At 36.3% G+C, this 17,976-nt stretch overlaps 1 protein-coding gene across 2 annotated transcripts in view; it reads left to right on the top strand.

Annotated features, from left to right (window-relative positions):
• The first annotated feature begins 3,767 nt into the window (after positions 1-3,767).
• Positions 3,768-17,976, top strand: part of LOC131855914 (protein ABA AND ROS SENSITIVE 1-like) — a 50,545-nt gene continuing 36,336 nt past the window's right edge. Inside the window, exons 1-2 of one of the 2 annotated variants that reach the window (XM_059209069.1) lie at positions 3,768-4,236; positions 4,359-4,458. In XM_059209069.1, the coding sequence (XP_059065052.1) occupies positions 4,154-4,236; positions 4,359-4,458 (183 nt within the window). In that variant the 5' untranslated portion in view covers positions 3,768-4,153. The remainder of the gene's footprint in view (positions 4,237-4,358; positions 4,459-17,976) is intronic. The other variant, XM_059209068.1, reaches the window with a different exon arrangement.

Below are 17,976 nucleotides of genomic sequence, written 5' to 3'. Positions count from 1 at the left end.
AAATTTCTTTCTAAAATTATAGGGACAATTATTTTAATAATGGTATGCAAATTCCTATGAATGGTAAATCTTCTCTTCCTCTCCTTTCTTCAAGATTAGGACCTTGGTTTCTCTACTCGTTTATTAATTCATAAAATACCTTCATCTAACTCTAGAACCACTACAAACTATGTTAGGCGTTTGAAAATAATATCTTGTAGATGTACAAATTGGAAAAAAAGATGGAAACACATTAGAATAATGTTGGGACAAGCTACTAGGTAGTATATGAATTGATGATGAACCCTCTATTTTATGCGTGGGTTATGTTTTTATTTGATTTTGGGAGTGAAATGTTGAAACTAGTCAAGTTTCAATTCCTTAGAATTTCAATGTTGTTTATATGTTCTATTTTTAATTGCACCGCCCATTTAGTCTTTCAACATATGGAAGATTTTCTAAAATCTCTGGATAATTGGTGTTAGTCATACTATAGACAACTTGAATGTTTGCAATGCCATATTTAAATGAACAAACATTTCTAACCCATATAACGAAGTAAACATTCCCTAAGAGCTAAGAGATCCATGAATCTACTTGTTTTTTTTCTTCTTATCCATAGGCAATTATGTTTGGGTAACATACATAACACGTGGTACCATTGTTCAATTTCACTATATAATATAATTGGAATGAATGTTCAAGCTTAACTTGCTATTGATGAGAAATGAAGTTGTATGATATCTTTGTAAGTAGTCATCATACTAGATAATGGTTCTATGGTGACTTTAATCTAAAAAGTACGTTCTTCTCCAAATATTACATCTCTAGTCAGTTATACTTTAGGTATTTGGAAAAATCCTTTCGTAAAATCTTTCTCGTGTGTTATGGAGAATTATAAACTTATTCATATGGGGAAGAATGCATTGCAAATTTATTGTGTTAAAATAATAGCCTAAAGTTTTATTAATTTAGCTAATAACATTCATAATTGTTTGTATCCATTGTGGTAGATGTGTGACTCTCTACATTAAATGGTATCAAAGCCTAGTTCTTGTTAGAATGTCAGTAGATAGCTTCATATTGGTTACTTGAGTTTATAGTTGTTGATTTGTGGGGAGTCCTTGAAAGACATAGATGTGAATCAAATGATTAAATAAATGACACTTAAAACTCTTGGTTTGGTGTTGTTTTATGCTTTGTACCCAATTGATTTTCCCTTGCAGCAAAAAATCACATATTGTAAGATATTTAGATATGAATTAATAAATTTTCAGATTGTAGTATTGGTCATTGTCATGAATTGAGAAATTGTTCGAGGTAAAATACAAGATTGATGACATGTATTACAAATTTAATCCTTTTGCAAAAAAAGATCTCTATTAGCAAATATACACTTTTCAATATTAAATTTAGTTCGCCTCAAGTCATGTGACATGCATAAAAAATGATTATGTGTTTCTTGGTTTGCTTTATAATGATTATTTTTTGTCAATCAAACCCTTATGATACTGATACAATAATGTGAAGCAAAGATTTTAGACAATTGGTAATCATGTTAGACACCTTATAATGTTAATGTCACATGATAATGCTTTTATGTTCCTTGATGCATGCAAGAGATGCTCTTTACTACATTGCACATTCTAGTTGTTGAAGTGAATTAGGGTTAGCTCTTAAATACAATTGCAAGATGATAAATGAAAGATTTTGTGTTTTAAGTTAGCTCACAACAATTAAGTGAAGGAAAATAATTTAGTCCAACATGTAAAAATTGAGATTGAAAATTTGCGATCACTTCTACAAACAAGAAAACTAACCTAGATCATTTGTACAAACTACAAATTTGATTTGGATAAAAAAACAATAAAATTAAATATCAAAATTGATTTATAATAATAAGTGCAAATATAGGGTTGTCCCCGTATTGCAACGGTTGTAGGTTGCGCACCTCCAGGTGGAGGTCTCAAGGTCGAAACCCTCGAGCCTCATTTTGTGCCGTCCAAGCTGGGCAGTACAATGAGGTGGAGGTTCATCCCGCCCCTCGTTGACTGTGACTGCCCGCAAGTCCCCCATCCCGAAAAAAACATCTGCTCCACCCCGCTAGTGCCGACAGACCAATCTAGTAGCACGTACCACGAGGAAGGCCTAGCATAGATATAAGGTAAAGTTTGATGTTAGCTCTCACTGTCAAAGACTCGATCGATGGTTTGTCTCTATTTGTTGGCCAATGAAAATGATGACTGGTGCTCTCAAGTCGTATAGGTGCTTCATTGAGGATGCCTTGGCTCACGACATGGAGATGAGGTCCTCCCATGTGATCTCACTAGTTCATAGTTCCAGTCAAAAACGCTTGCCCTTAAAAAAAAAAAGAAAAAAAGAAAAAAAGAAAAACAAGTGCAAATATAACCATAAAAAGAAATTTGAATTATATGCTAGCTTTTAACAAGAATGACACCATTTATACTCTTGCCATTACATCAAATATAGTTAAACCAAAATGAATAAAAAATAAGAGATAATATTGAAATTATGACTAATACTTTAGGAAAACAGATATTCCTTAATCCTGAACTTTGATCAAAAGATTTTTAACCAATGAATACTTTTCACAACTTTGAATTCTACATAAGATGTTCCAATAAGAAATTGAACTTAAGTCTCCATGAAAACTCAACATTTTAACTAATTAATCTCCACACCATGGAAAAAACAAAAATCTGAATATAATATTTAAAAAAAAAAAATCTTAAAAAAAGACATGATCTCACCTACCTATTTAAAAAAAAACAAAAACTGCGCACCTTGATGCGTGCATAGTCACTGGCCACTGGCTATGAGCAATGTAAACAACACCCCATAGCCCCCTACTTTTTTTTATCTCTCCTTTTGTCTTCCGTGCCTGCCTCCCGTATCCGGTGACTGCAGTTTCAAGGGGACCGAATGAAGTACATTTCCCATCGTGCACCTTGTGTCCGCAACCCTTTCTGGTTGGAAAGTCTCCCCAATCATGCAACGTGTTAATTTTTTAATATATTTTATTTAATATTTATTATATTTCATTTAATAAATTTTTAATATTATTTTAGCAAGTTTTTAATATATTTTATTTAATAAATTTTAATTATATTTTTAGTTAATTTTTAATATATTTTATTTATATTAGATTTCTTTTATTTTTTAAAAAAGTTTATTATAATTCAAAAACGAATAAACTTTCACTTATAAATTTTTACTTATAAATTTAATAAAGTTTAAAATTTAATTTTATAAAATTGAATAAATTTTATAAGGAAATAAACTTTATTAAAAAATGAATACACTTTCATTTATAACACTTACAAAACTTTCACTTATAAGTGAAACTTTTTTCACTTTTTTCACTTATAAGTGAAAATGAAATTTTATAAGTGAAATTTTATTCATTTTTGAATTATAATAAACTTTATTAAAAAAAAAATCAAATATAAATAAAATATATTAAAAATTAACTAAAAATATAATTAAAATTTATTAAATAAAATATATTAAAAACTTGCTAAAAATAATATTAAAAATTTATTAAATGAAATATAATAAATATTAAAAAAAAAATTTATATTAAAAATTAACTAAAAATATAATTAAAATTTATTAAATAAAATATATAAAATTCAATATATATATAAAATATAATAAAAACTTACTTAAAAATAATATTAAAAATTTATTAAATGAAATATAATAAATATTATATAAAATATATTAAAAAATTAACACGTTGCATGATTAGGGAGACTTTCTGGCCAGAAAGGGAGGCGGACACGGGGTGCACAATGGGAAATGTATTTCATTCGATCCCCTAGAAATTGCAGTCACCGGGAGGCTGGCACGGAAGACAGAATGAGAGATAAAGAAGTAGGGAGCTATAGGGTGCTGTTTACTTAGCCAGTGCCTAGTCGTTGCACGTTTTGGGGTTCATTAAATTTGGGATCATTCATCCGAAAGAGTAGTCCGCGGGCCATATTGCTAAATAACTTCAAATTTCAACTTTCATTGGGTTTTTAGTGCGAACTCGGGACGTAGGTTTGAACCTGAATTGCAAAATAAACCAGTCTAGGCAGTGCATTGTAGAAAATAAGGATCAAAGCAACGAGCGAGTGAATTAGAAACATTGCAGGATTGATTTTTCAACATGGACGCGAAAAGCAGAAAAGCTATGTTCAGGGAAAAAAAGAAAGAAAAAGGAGAGAAGCGGATTGATTCTCCTCTCGTAAGGTAAATCATTGTCATTTCAGTTTTCTAAGGTCTTATGGTTCAGAAACCCTTTGGTTTATTAGGGTTTGAATTTTCGTGCAAATAGATGAATGTATGCTTAGAAACCTTTTTGATGTATGCAGGTATAATGAGCTTGACCAGGCAGTGTGCAGGGTCTGCAATGTTGTTATAAAATCGGAACCCCTATGGCCTGCTCACCAGGCTTCACGCAAGCACAAAGAGGTATGCGTCAAATACTTTAAATCCTGTTATTTTGGGGAAACATGGTATAGCAAAATTCAAACCTTAGCCTTCAAATCTTGGAAGATTTGGGAATTTTTTGGGACAATTCATGTAGAAAATATGGGCGCACTGTTCACGACTCATTTAATGGTGGGACTGGACTGTCAGTAGTGTTACTTTACTCTTTTAAAGAGTTTACTGCATGCGGTTATTACCAAAATAGATAAAATTAATTATGTACGGTATTTAAAAAAAATTCTTGAGGGCGGGACCTAACATATCGCAGGCAATTGTGGACACAGACACGCCTTAAACCCTGGGTTGATGCTATTAATACGGCTGATTCTTAGATCTGCACCAGGGCATCACCATAGTCGGGTGTCCTTCACATGATTGTACTCAATACCATGACCACACCTCTCTCGGCCGCACATTATGTATTTTAGGCTATCTAATTAATCAGATGACAGAATACGAAAGTTATATAGATTACATTTTTTTTTGGCAAACGATCAGTTGAATATTGTATAAATTTTGGTATTACAAGTGAGTGTTCAGAACCCCCAAAACTAGAGATTAGTGGCTTTTATCCAAGATTACATTATCATGGGTTGAGGCAGGATAGAATGCTGTGGGGCAGAACTTGAATACGGCGGTGAGAATACATGTATACGTATTGGAAAATTCAAAAATAATGGTAGCAATGATAATGAAGGTTATAGGAGATGCAAAATATTGATTTGTGAGCCTCTAGCAATGATTTGGTTTTATGGTGCTTATATTGTTAAAAACACATCATTTAATAAAAAAATGATAATATTATAAAATAATTGTACTAAACGTAAGGAAAATTGTTGGAAAAACTTTTGAATCTTTAGTGATGATTTCAATTTATTTATTGCATATATTGTTTATATAAATGAGGGTTAAATTGACATCTTTCTCTTAAGTTTGACAAGAATGGAAAACCTGGCAGTACCCTTATAAAAAAATGTCATGCAATCACAGGTGTGTAATAGTCATGGCCATACTGGGCGTAGAAGCCAGGACAATGAGTCAACCATCTGAAATGCTCAATGTTGTTCATACGAGAGATTTTAATTAGATCTCACCATCACCCACTGTATGGCCAGAATGATAAAAACTGTTGATCCGCCAATCTTGAAATGCTAGTTATTGTTTGAGGGAAGAAATATATTTACCAGACAACCTGCACAATATTCAGAGAATATTTTGCACAATTACTAAAAGGTATTCAGTTCAGTACAGTTTTTATCCAACAAGAAGTTACATGTCTATTCTAAAGGTCAGCATCCCAAGTTTTTTCAGAACTACACTAGCAACCTGTTGTGACGTTTTCACACATCGCCCCATTGCAAATGGGGACCCATGTTTTTTTTGCTTTTTAGGGTTTGTTTTTTTGGTCTTTTAGGGTTTTGTTAGTTAGCCTTTGCATTTCGAGTGTCGCCCAGGGGATCACATGGATAAGCAAGTCCGGCTTGAGTGAGGTCCTGATCCTGAAATTTGGCTAAGTCTGGAATGTCCTGATCCTGAAATTTGACTAAGTCTGGAAACTGAAAAACCTCCAAAAACTAGATTTCGCAATATAACTCCTGGAGGCCTGAAACCACTCTCAAACATCCTGAAAGTATATATGGAATATAACTTAAAGTATAAGTGACATTTTCTTATACTTAAATGTTATATTCCATTAAAATTGTCCTGATAGAGAGTTCGAAAAGTCAAATTTCGCTCCTGTCCTTCATTGAGGATCCAGAGTGAATTTCGCTCCTGTCCCTCCCAGGAGGACCAAGGCGAAGCGCTCCTGTCCCTCACCAAGGGACCAGGGCGATAGTACTTATTTGAGCCATCCCTGACCTTGTTTGGACGAATTGAGACATCAAAGGCATGGTGAAGGGCAAAATGAGCATGATAGAACATCCAGACTTGATCAAAAACAATGAAATGATGAAGTTTTTGCCTAGAAGGTCAAATTCGCTCCTGTCCCTCACTGAAGGACCAGAGCGCTTTTCTTTATATGCACATTTTTAGACCTTTTTGGACATTAACTTTTATTCATAGCCTGAAGCAGGATGATATCTTCCCTAGTGAAAAGTGAAGCATTTGGGCCTAGAGGACAAAAATCGCTCCTGTCCCTCACTGAAGGACCGGAGCTTGAAATCCAAAATTGCCTTGTCCTTGAAAGATTTGAACGATTTCGCGAATTGAGAAGATCAAAGGAGATACATTTTATCAGTTGAATATAATTTGAAAGCACAATCATGAGGAAAATTGACCCTAGAAGCAAAATCGCTCCTGTCCCTCTGCCAGGGACCAGGGCGAATTTAAGTGATAGCTCCCGTCCCTCTCCCAGGGACCAGAACGAATTTCCTTATAAGGCAAAATTTGGGCGAAGATCAAGTGAGTTTTAAGTTTGAGGCAGGTGAAGAAGGTGTAACGGACCCATTGAAGACAAATTGAAGATTGCAAGACACCAAAGGGAGGCTCATATTTGCCTAGGCGCTCCTGTCCCTCTCCCAGGGACTAGAGCGATTTCTTCCTTAGACAAATCTCTCGCCAAGATGAAGCAAATTACATGTCAAGGATGAGTGAAAGGGTGCACAACGAGTCCATTGAAGATAATTTTGGAAGTTGGCAAAGTGTGATTGAGCTTGAAAATGCAAGTTCGCTCCTGTCCCTCAGCCAGGGACCAGGGCGAAATGGTAGTTATCTTGCCTTCCTCCCAAGTTTAAACCACTCCAAGTCAGGGTGTAAGGTGGCAAGGACGTTTTGAGGTGTCTCGACGAAGAAGGAAGTTGCAAGGACCGCCAAAGATGAAAGAATTGCACTATATGCTCAAATTCGCTCCTGTCCCTCAGTCAGGGACCAGGGCGATGTTCATTATATTGGCCATTTCCTTCGAAAATTTCGTCAAACCAAGGTCGTACAAGGTTGCAAAAGGTTAAAGTGTCCTTAAGAAGATGATATGCAAAGAAATCAAACATCAAAAAGTGATCAACTAGAGCAAGGAGACAAAATCGCTCCTGTCCTTCAGGCAAGGACCAGGGCGATTTTCACAAAAACACTCATTTTCCTTCAAAGATCACGTCAAAGCAAGATTACACAAGATCGAAAACGTCATTTGGAAGGCGACAAGTAAGAAGCTAAGATTAAAAGATGATGTATTTTGGCTAGAACACAAAGTTCGCTCCTGTCCCTCACCAAGGGACCAGGGCGATTTCAACCTTAGAAGGCATTCATCCACAAAATCAAGTCGATCAAGCTCGAGGTTCCTAACAAAAATGCCAGTTTCAACGTGGAGATGATGGTTTTGAACGTCAAAGGCAAAAGAATCAAGGCTAAGATGATAATTCGCTCCTGTCCCTCAGTCAGGGACCAGAGCGATATGGTTTGTATCTTTCCACCTCTCCAAATTTTGGCGCTAAAACATTTTTTTTGAATTTTATTAAATGCTAAAAATCGATAAATTTAATTAAATAGCATTTAAAAAATTGCGCATGAGTATTTAATTAATTATTTTTGCCTTTAAAAAATCGAATTAATTAAAGACGAAGGCATTAATTAATTAATTATTAATTTAAATAAAATCAAATTGGAGCGCATGGATTTAAATTCTCAATTATTTTGCAAGGTCGGCCCCCTCTTTTATTAAATTTTATTTGTTTTTTGGGCCTATTTTTCAAGTCGGCCTAGGGGCAATTATCAAGATGAGCGCCTATATAGGAGGGGTGTGTTGAGCATGTTAATCCATCATTCAATCATTTGTCCAAGTGCGCTTTTGAAGGAGCAATAAAGGAGTGCGAAATCTGGTCCAGGAAGGAGCGATCTTTGTTGAAGGCTAGAGGTGGAGCGAATTTTCCTCAAGGCGTTGAAGGCTAGAGGTGGTGAAGTTGATAGAAGAAGCACATTTTGAAGACTTCGATCCACATTTTGCTTAGCAAACTTGCTTAATTTTGCATCTTTTCTTAGAATTAATTCCCAAGTGGAGGTATGGCGTAATCACCTTGGCACCATTTTTGAAGATTTAAATTTTGCTTTGAAAATCCTAAATTAGGAAATGATAACTCAAGATTTATCATGAAGTTTCCTAATTAAAATCTTGAATCTTCCTTTTAAAGTTTAATTTTTAGATTTCAAGATATATTGCTAATTTTGAAATGTTGTGTAGGTATCAAGATGGCGACTCCAAAGCCCGGAGGATCTACAAGTTGGCAGGGTCTCATCAAGGACGATCAAGCAAGGACAAGGGCGACCTCCTCCAGCCTAGCATCGACAAGGACGGCCTTCTTTGGACTAACATCATCAAGGGCGACTTCTCCAATCCAGTATTCCAAGGCGAGGTACATCAATCATCCTGCACATCAAGGACACAAGAAGTCAAAGCAAAGGGTTCGTTGAAGAAGCAAATAGTTCCAGAAGAATTAATTAAAGCTAGCTTCTCAACAACATCAAGTTGAATATCTACCAAGTTACAAGTGTCAGACGAGGTGGCATCTTAGTCATCGCTTCTCCAGTCGGATTGGTCCACCTCAGCATGTCCAGATTCAATGTACCTAACTCATGGAAGGTGGCACAAACTCCGATGTACCTACCTCGGCTATCCATTGGTCGATTTTTCCAGAGAGGACATGTGTCCAAGCAATACAATTATTTCATTGGTCGAGCATTAAATGTTATGTAATGGTTGTAACAAACCCTAATTAGGGTTTTCATTGTAAAATCTTGGCCATTGATCTCTAATTGATCTAAGCCATCGAATTGTATTGAGGGCACTATATAAACCCCGACTCTCCATTTTGTAAAGGTAATAGTTAGAGAGTTAGAAGATAGTTGGAAGAGTTAGAATATAGTTGATAGAATAGCAATTAGATTAGAGTAGAGAGAGAAGGCAAAGATTGTTGCCAAGATGTTGTTGTAAAAGACTTGTAACTTCATTGAAGAAATGGTGAAATTTATGGGTCGATTCGACAATTTGCATGGTCTTTATACTTCTCATATTTGATTTCATGTTATTAGATGAGTGGAAGAAATGTGCTTGATTGATGGTGAAATTCGTATATCCATACTACTAGCAGTTTGTTGATTGCAGACTTGCCTTGCGTAGTCAACTGGAATCATTCAGCTTAAGCTTAACTTCAATTGTCGCTTCTTCATCGATATGCATCAACCTGATGGTGTCTATGCTTGCAGTGATGATTTGAACATCATAAAGCTTTCCTTCGAAGATCGCACTAACCTTGTGGAGATGGTCCTGGGATGTCAAAACAAGACTTAGTTAGAATTTCATCAAAGATCAATCATTGCTCCTACATTCTTAGTGTTAGGATTAGATCCTTTCCTCGCCCTCATCTTTTTTCCTTTTTTCAAGTCCAAGCTAGTGAAAATCCTGTGTTCCAGCAGTATTCAAAGCAAATCAGAAGTTCAGGCATCAAATGTAAGTCCCCTTGTGATTCCAGCAAATCACATCATACCACAAAGAGCTTATCCACACGTAGAGACCCTACATACAAGAACCTTGGAGTCATCTTGATTGATCCTTTTTCGCGATATCTTCAGCAATCAGAGGCTTTATTCAAGAGAGGATAAGGTACCCTTAGGTATTTTATTCTGTGTTTGATTGTGTACAAAATACACGTCAACACAACCACATCACAAATTAAAAGGCATAACTTCTGGGATATACCCAAAACATGCTGAACATGCCCATTTGACATTTTGATGGAGGAGCATCCCTGTCTTAGCTGCAATCTTGCATCACCCAAAAAATATTCTTCTTCCTTTCTGTTTTGTCTCTGTTTTGCAGGTTTTTTTCGAGGTACTACAAGATAGAGTGTGTGTTTTCTGTTGTTGATTCTTATGGTTGCTTGATGGTGTGGCTCTGATGCAAGGGGATTAGGTTTTGGCACTCTTGCTACACTTCTTCTCAGAAGTCTCTTTCAGTTCTTTGCCTTAACCTGACAGTCTGGACTGTGTGATAATGGTGTGAGCGTGCTTCATGTTCTTCAACTGTTTGATTTTTTGAATGAGATTCCTTTATTAGTTTCTAACTTTATTTTCTCAAGAAGATGTCAACATTCCTTGTGCCAGATTGAATTCAAATGCAGCTTTGGTACCAAGTGTGGGACAGTTGTACACCTTGAGCGTCGGATCTTGGTTGGCCACAACATCTTCTAGCGTATCCTTAAGAATTTGAACTCCTATTGATCCACATTGAGTGGATAAGTTGCAATCTTTTTGCTGGACTAGTTTGGTAGGTTGTCCTTGTAATACCCCCTTTTGGGTTATACCTGATTTTGCCCAAAAATAATAATTCCAACAAGTTCATTTTATTTATAAATAGAATTCTATAATAAATTTCTATAATTGTAATGCCAATTTAGAGAAAATCGTAATTTAGGTCTTATAAACAATATTAATTAACATCAAAGTATTAATATCAAGAATCTATGATCATATGCAAATAATCTTTATTAAAATCAAAGTATCCTAAAATCATTCATATCTATTTCATAGCTTATTCCCATAGTCAATCCTATTAGGAATCTGATGGAAAAGCTTGATAGGACGTAAGGAGACTATCTTCCTCAACCAAGTATTAAAGTAATTAATGTTTATTTAATGGTCATTATGTATTTTTAGCTAGTTTGTAAACTTTCTATTTCTGCATTTTGTTCACGATTGTTTCATTTAGAAACATTGTTTTGTAATTCCTTTATATGGAGCCTTACGTCTCCATTTTATATAATGAATTGCCATTTAATGGTATTAGAGATTGAATAATTTTTTTGGTGAATTTTTAAAAAAAAAATTTGTGGGCAATCCTATAATTTTATTTATTTATTTTTTTTTCAAAAAAAAAAAAAAGATGAAGGTTACTGGTATGAGAATTTTGATGGTTTTAAAATCAAAGGTTTCTTTTATTAATCGCATCTGAGTTTAAAATTGTGAGTTTGAAGTTGCGGATTTGTGGTTTGAACCATGGTGTCTAGACAATCACGGTTTGTAGAAGGCGTTTTTCCCGTGCGACATGTTGGAAGGTTTTATTTTGTGTTTGTGTTTGCTCGCTCACACCAGTTCTATTTTTGTTTCTGCTATGGACGAAGGGATTTGTTTTGTTTTTTGGCTATGACCTTTATTTTTTTCGTGTGACTTGGCGTTCTGCATTGGTTTTCTATCTGCAACCAAAGTTTTTTTTTGCGACTAGGTGTTATTTGCCCACGATTTTTGGCACCATGTTTCTATGTGGCTTGATGGAAATCACAAGATTTTTATTCATTTTTTCTGCACCTGACGCTTTGCTCTGCGTACAGTTTTTGGTGATGGGTTTGGTGGTTTTGTCTTGGTAGCAATTAGGGCTTTCTCTCCAACTAGGTTTTTGTGACTAGGTTTTTTAGAATTTGTGGCTACGTTTTTGGGCATGTGAATTAAGTTTTTACTGCTAGGGTTTCTCAAAACTGCTATTGTTTTTAATTGATTTTTGGATAATTTTTTTTGCCTTGTGATATGTGCTTTGGGCTTCGTGCAAGGGTTTTGAGTCTTGACTCATTTTTTCTAACCACAAAATCATCTTAGTTTTTGAAGTTCGTTGTTGATGCAATTTTACCTTGTTTTTCGTGCATTGGAAAGCGAGAGGGATGGCATCGTTGACAAACATTATGTTGGAAAGCAATCAGTTCTCCAATGACGAAAATTATAACATGTGGAAACAATGCATGCTCATAGTTTATAAATACTGGTGCCTAACTAGATTGTTTTGGCTAAGATTGCTCGCCCTCGAGGGCAAGAAAAGACCATGACAATTTCAATGAGCGCAGTATGGAAGCGGTTATGCTTATTAAGTTGTTAGTCATTGACAACATGCTTCCACAAGTGCTGTTTGGCAAGACAATTGTGGAGATTTGGATGCATTTGAAGGATCTCCATGAAACTTTAGACAAGGGTAGAGCATTCTTTCTGAAGAATATGCCGTTTTCAATCATGATGGACAATAAGATGTCCTTGCAAGAGCATCTTATGAAGATCAAGGATACTCACAATCAATTGGAGGCTATTGGTTGCAAGATGGAAGAAGAGGATATGGTGGTTATAATGCTGAAAAGCTTACCATGATCCCACAAACACTTCATTGAAACGCTCAACATTACATCCATGAATGTTGACTTGAAGTTTGTTGACCTATGCAACAAGCTTCTGCGGCAAGATAGATGGAAACAACAATTTGGGAGCAACAACAAATCATCCATTGTAGAACAAGAATTTACTACCAAAGCCAAGGATAAAGGCAAAGGCAAGTCCTTTCAGCTAAAAGGACAAAGCAAACTTGAAGATAGCTCCAAGAAGGTTATCACATGTCGTTATTGTGGTAAGCTTGGCCACATGAAAAAACAATGAAGAAACAGTTGGCTGATGAGAAATCTAACCAGGGAGGGTCTCAGTAGAAGGCCCATATTGTAGAGCATATTGAGCAGAAGCAGTCTACTGCCTTTTATGCATTTATGGCCAAAAGAATAGCAGACCATGTCAAATCATTTGCTTGGTGCATTGATTCTAGAGCTTCTCGACATTTCACGCATAGAATAGATTGGTTCATAGAGTACAAGGCTTGCTCCGATTCTGTTGTCTTTGGAGTAGGTGAAGAGTATATGAATTTGTTGGCAAGGGCAATGGTTAGATTACATTAGGTGGGAGGAATCTCATATTTCTCAATGTATACTATGTTCTAGACATGGAGCTTAATTCGCTTTTTGTTAGTCAGATGATGCACCATTGTTCAAAGTTGGATGCCGTCTTCAATGCACACAAGTGCCACATTGCTGATTAGGAGTCCAAGAAGACAAATGAAGTTGGCCTTGAAGATCATGGATTGTATAGGTTGGTTGAAATTGGAGAGTCTCAGGAGATTGCAATGGCTATGAAGAGTTCTTCCATCAGCACTCTTTGGCATTAGTGGTATGGTCATCTCAACCTATCATATCTCTCTCAGTTGGTTGGGAGAATTTGGTAGAAGGCTTACTTGAGATTTAGCAGCAGACATGGTGTGTGCGGAGCTTGCTAAGCAAGGAAGCAACATCAAATTCCATTCTTAAATGGACAATCTTGAAGAGCATCCAAGGTATTGTAGCAAGTTCATGCACATGTTTGTGGACCAATGAATACGACATTGGTCATTGGTGCCAGGTATTTTCTTTTGTATGTTGACGATTTTAGTAGAAAATGTGGGTGGTTTTACTCAAAGCAAAATTAGATGTGTTTAATGAATTCTAGAAGTTTAAAGCATTAGTTCTGTGCTACACACGGAATCAAGCGTCAATTTACCACTCCCTATACCCCTGAACAAAATGGTCTTGTTGAGCGGAGGAACTAAACCATAACAAATATGGCTTAGTGTATGCTAGAAAACAAGAATGTGCCTAAGAAGTTTTGGCCTGAGGTAGTGTATACTGCAATATAACTTTTGAATTAGTCTCCCACATAGGCCGTTAAGAAGATGACTCCCAAGGAAGCATGGTCTGGGAGGAAACCAAAATTCAGCCATGTCAGGGTTTTTGGTTCGACTGCATATGCGTGGATTCTAAATTAAAAGAGAACAAAACTAGATTCCAAAAGTCAGAAGTTGATGCTTACAGGCTATAGTGACAATCATAAGGCCTATCGGCTGATTGATGTGGACACTGATCATCTCATATTCAGTAGAGATGTGGTTTTTGATGAAGATGGTGGGCCCTCTTTGCTCACTTCTCCCATCTAGCGTCTTGAAAATCAACCTCTACAGAGAAAAGATATAGGTGTTAGGCTTCCATTAGGTCCACTTGAAGGGAGGGATTCTGATGATATTGAACTTGAAGTTGTGGAATCTCCTAGGCATGACATTGTTCCACTAGAGTTACCTTAGGAAAACCTAGATCATCATCTAGATGACTTTATTCTAGGCATGCCAAGTCATGTTGATACACTTGATTTGGAAGTAGATGGTTTTGCTCTCCGGCCTAATTGGTGGTAAAAGCTTATTGGTGACGTTCGGGATGATGAGCTTGTTGAGGGTAGATCTTCTATAGGTAAGAGCAAGAAGAAGAACACAGTCAATTTTGCTCTTATGGCTAACAATTTTTGGTGCTTATGAGCCCCAAACTTATTTAGAGGCAAAAGGAAAACCTGAATGGGAAAAGGCTATAGAAGTTGAACATCATAGTCTTCTAAAGAATAACACTTGGGTTTTGCTAGACCTTCCACCATGGAAGAAATTTATTGGCTACAAATGGGTCTATAAAGTGAAGTACAAAGCTGATGGAACACTTGATAAATAAAAAGCCCGTTTGGTTGCTAAAGGCTCCCCATAGAAATGAGGAGTTGACTATGAGGATACCTTTTCTCCCACAACAAAGATGAGCACCGTTCGATTGGTTCTAGCCATTGCAGCTTAGTTTGGCTAGAAGGTCCATCAAATGGACGTAAAGAGTGCCTTCCTCAATGGTGTTTGGAGGAAGATGTCTACGTTACACAACCTCAAGGTTTCAAGGTTGCAGACAAAGAGAACCAAGTATGCAAATTGGTCAAGGCTTTTTATGGCCTAAAGTAGGCCCTTAGGGCATGGTACATCAAGATTGATAAATATTTGGTTGTACAAGGCTTTCAGAGAAGTCCTTCAAATCCCAATTTGTATGTCAAGAGTATTGGTAATGACATCATTTTTCTTGTCATATATGTGGATGATATCATCATTGCTGGTAGCGGAGAACACTTGCTTGAGCAAATTAAACAGAATTTATGTCAAGCATTTGATATGACAGATTTGGGACTTTTGCATTATTGTCTCAATGTAGAAGTTTGGTAGATAGGTGGCATCATTTTCATTTCTTACTTGAAGTCTGCTAGGAGTTTGTTGGATAAGTTCAAGATGCAAGATTGCAAACCTTCATCTACACATATGGAGAAAGGGCTGAAACTATCAACCAAATCAGATTCACTTGTGGTGAATGAATCAAAATTTGGGCAACTAGTTGGCAGTCTCATCTATCTTATAGCCACTCAACCTGATCTTAGTTATGCTATGAGCTACATATCTTGTTTCATGACGGCCCCTAAAGCTGAACATTGGGTTGCAGCAAAGCATGTACTGAGATATGTGAAAGGGACACCTGACTTTGGCATTTTGTATAGCAGAAGCAAAGATCCTTGGCTGATTGGTTTTACAAACTCAAAGTGGGGAAGTTCTGTTGATGATAGGAAGTCTCTTTCTAGGTATATCTTCAGTCTTGATATGGGTGCAATCATAGGGACTAATAAGAAGTGGCAGGCGGTAGCTTTTTCCTCGACAAAAGGAGAGTATCATGGAACTGTTAAATCAGCATGTGAGGTAATATGGCTACGAAGGATGCCTTTTGAAATGAAATGTCTCAAGCAGGGCCTTCACCCTTGTTTTGTGACAATCAAGGGGTGCTCAAACTTGCGAAGAATCCAGTCTTCCATGAGGGAACCAAACATGTAGAGCTTCATTGTCATTTCATTCGACAACTTGTTGAAGATGAAATTGTGGTCTTGCAGTATGTTTGTTGATGTGTATTTTGTACACCACCAAACACAGAATAAAATACCCAAAAGGTACCTTATCCTCTCTTGATTAAAGTCTTCGAATGTTGAAGATGTCGCGAAAAGGATCAATCAGGATGACTTCAAGGTTCTTCGTTGTAGGATCTCTACGTGTGGATAAGCACCAGTGGTCGTTGTATATGCTGTTTCTTCAAGGGGCCTTATGTACTTTCAGAGAAAGCTTGTCCGTGTCACTCTCTTTTCGACTGCAAGAACAGGATTTTCCTAACACTAACAGATTTTCAAAAAATGTCAAAAGGATAAGGGTTTTAAGGAAGGAATGCTAATCTAATCCTAAGAATGACTTAATGAAGGCTCGACTTGGTAAGATTCTACCAATTTTAGTATCGCCAAGAAATTACAACTCTACTGGAATTGATGCGATCTTCTAAGGTGATTCAGTAACTTTTCAAATCATCAAGGATATAAATACTATCATAGAGATACATATCAATACTTCCAAAAATGATTTTATTTTTTAAGCAATCTCAATATTTCCAGTTGACCACACAAGGCGTCCTTACAATCAGTAAGAAGCTAGTGGTTTGGAACGTGAATCTCACCAAAGATCAAGCACAACACTTAGTCCTTCAAACTTAAACTTAAATACTACTTCAACTGAGAGTGATTCAAGAAAATAAACAATCATGAAGATAGCCACAAGTATTGCAATAAAACACCATAACTTCAATATTTTATTGATCTCAAAGCCAAATAGACAACAATTGTTCAAAATTCTTTCTTCACTACTCAAGCTTGCTACACAATTACTTTTTCTCTCTAATCTAACTTCTAACTATAAAAATGAAAATGAGTGAGGGTATATATAGCATCCTCAAATACAATGAATGGCCCAGATCGAAAGAAGATCAACGACTGAGATTTTGACACCTAAACCCTAATTAGGGTTTGTTACAAAAAGGTCCCCATTTAGATAAACATCATTAAATGCATAGCCAATAATTAATTGGCACAAATATCGAGGAAACATAGACCAATAGGAATTAAGCTACCACATCATCCTATAACAACTTTTCATCTAGAATTTTGTTCCCTTTCCTATGCTCTTTCTTAGCATATTCAATGAATCTGGACACAGCTCTCTCGATCTCAGCAATGGGAATCTTAGGAAGATTCTTCATTCGTTCTTCCAAGTGAAGGACTTGATCAAAAGCAATGAGAAGAGTTGTCTCCCATCTAGGTTCAAGTTCTTTGGTCTTCTCAATCAGGAACATAGTAGTGTACATCTAATCTCGTTGCTTATCCGTGATGATGTTCTCCTCTTTGCAAAAGATAACCTTGACTCTCTCCTCCAACTCTTGGATGTCCACATTTGTCTCAATCTCGATCCGCTTGCCAAGAATGGTACATAACACCTCAAACACCTTATCTTGAATTGGATGAATGATACCTTCAACTTGACTGCATCTGGGGTTGATGTCTTTAAAAAGAACCTCTTTCATCTGGAGCAGAGCTGACCACTGTAGGAGATTATGGGTTCCTCCATCCATTATCTTTTCTTGTGCCAGAATCCGTCTTGGTGTTTGTCTTATCACTTGTAAGACAGGAATGATAACATCTCTAGTGTGAGTGAATGCAGCTACAGTTATCATTAGATTATGGATAATCTCAAGGACTTGGATAGCTCGATGAACTGTCTTCATCATTCTTGTGTGGGATTTATCAATCCAAGAGCTCATAAGCTGAACTAAGCTCTTTACCCTTTTTGCCTCGCCTACTGATTCAAGAGGGAGTGCCTATAAAGGGGATATTGCTGGATCCTGACGTCTCAAGGGCTGATTGAGATGACTAAAATAGCTTCTCCAAGCACTGACCTCTCTCTCAAGCTTCTTATTTTTTTCCATTTCTTCTTTAAGTTTGTCTTTAAGTGCTTCAAATGAATCGATTGCT

This window comes from Cryptomeria japonica, chromosome 7 (assembly GCF_030272615.1).
Source record: "Cryptomeria japonica chromosome 7, Sugi_1.0, whole genome shotgun sequence".
Taxonomy (NCBI): Eukaryota; Viridiplantae; Streptophyta; class Pinopsida; order Cupressales; family Cupressaceae; genus Cryptomeria; species Cryptomeria japonica.
This window is presented reverse-complemented; position numbering and strand designations above follow the sequence as displayed.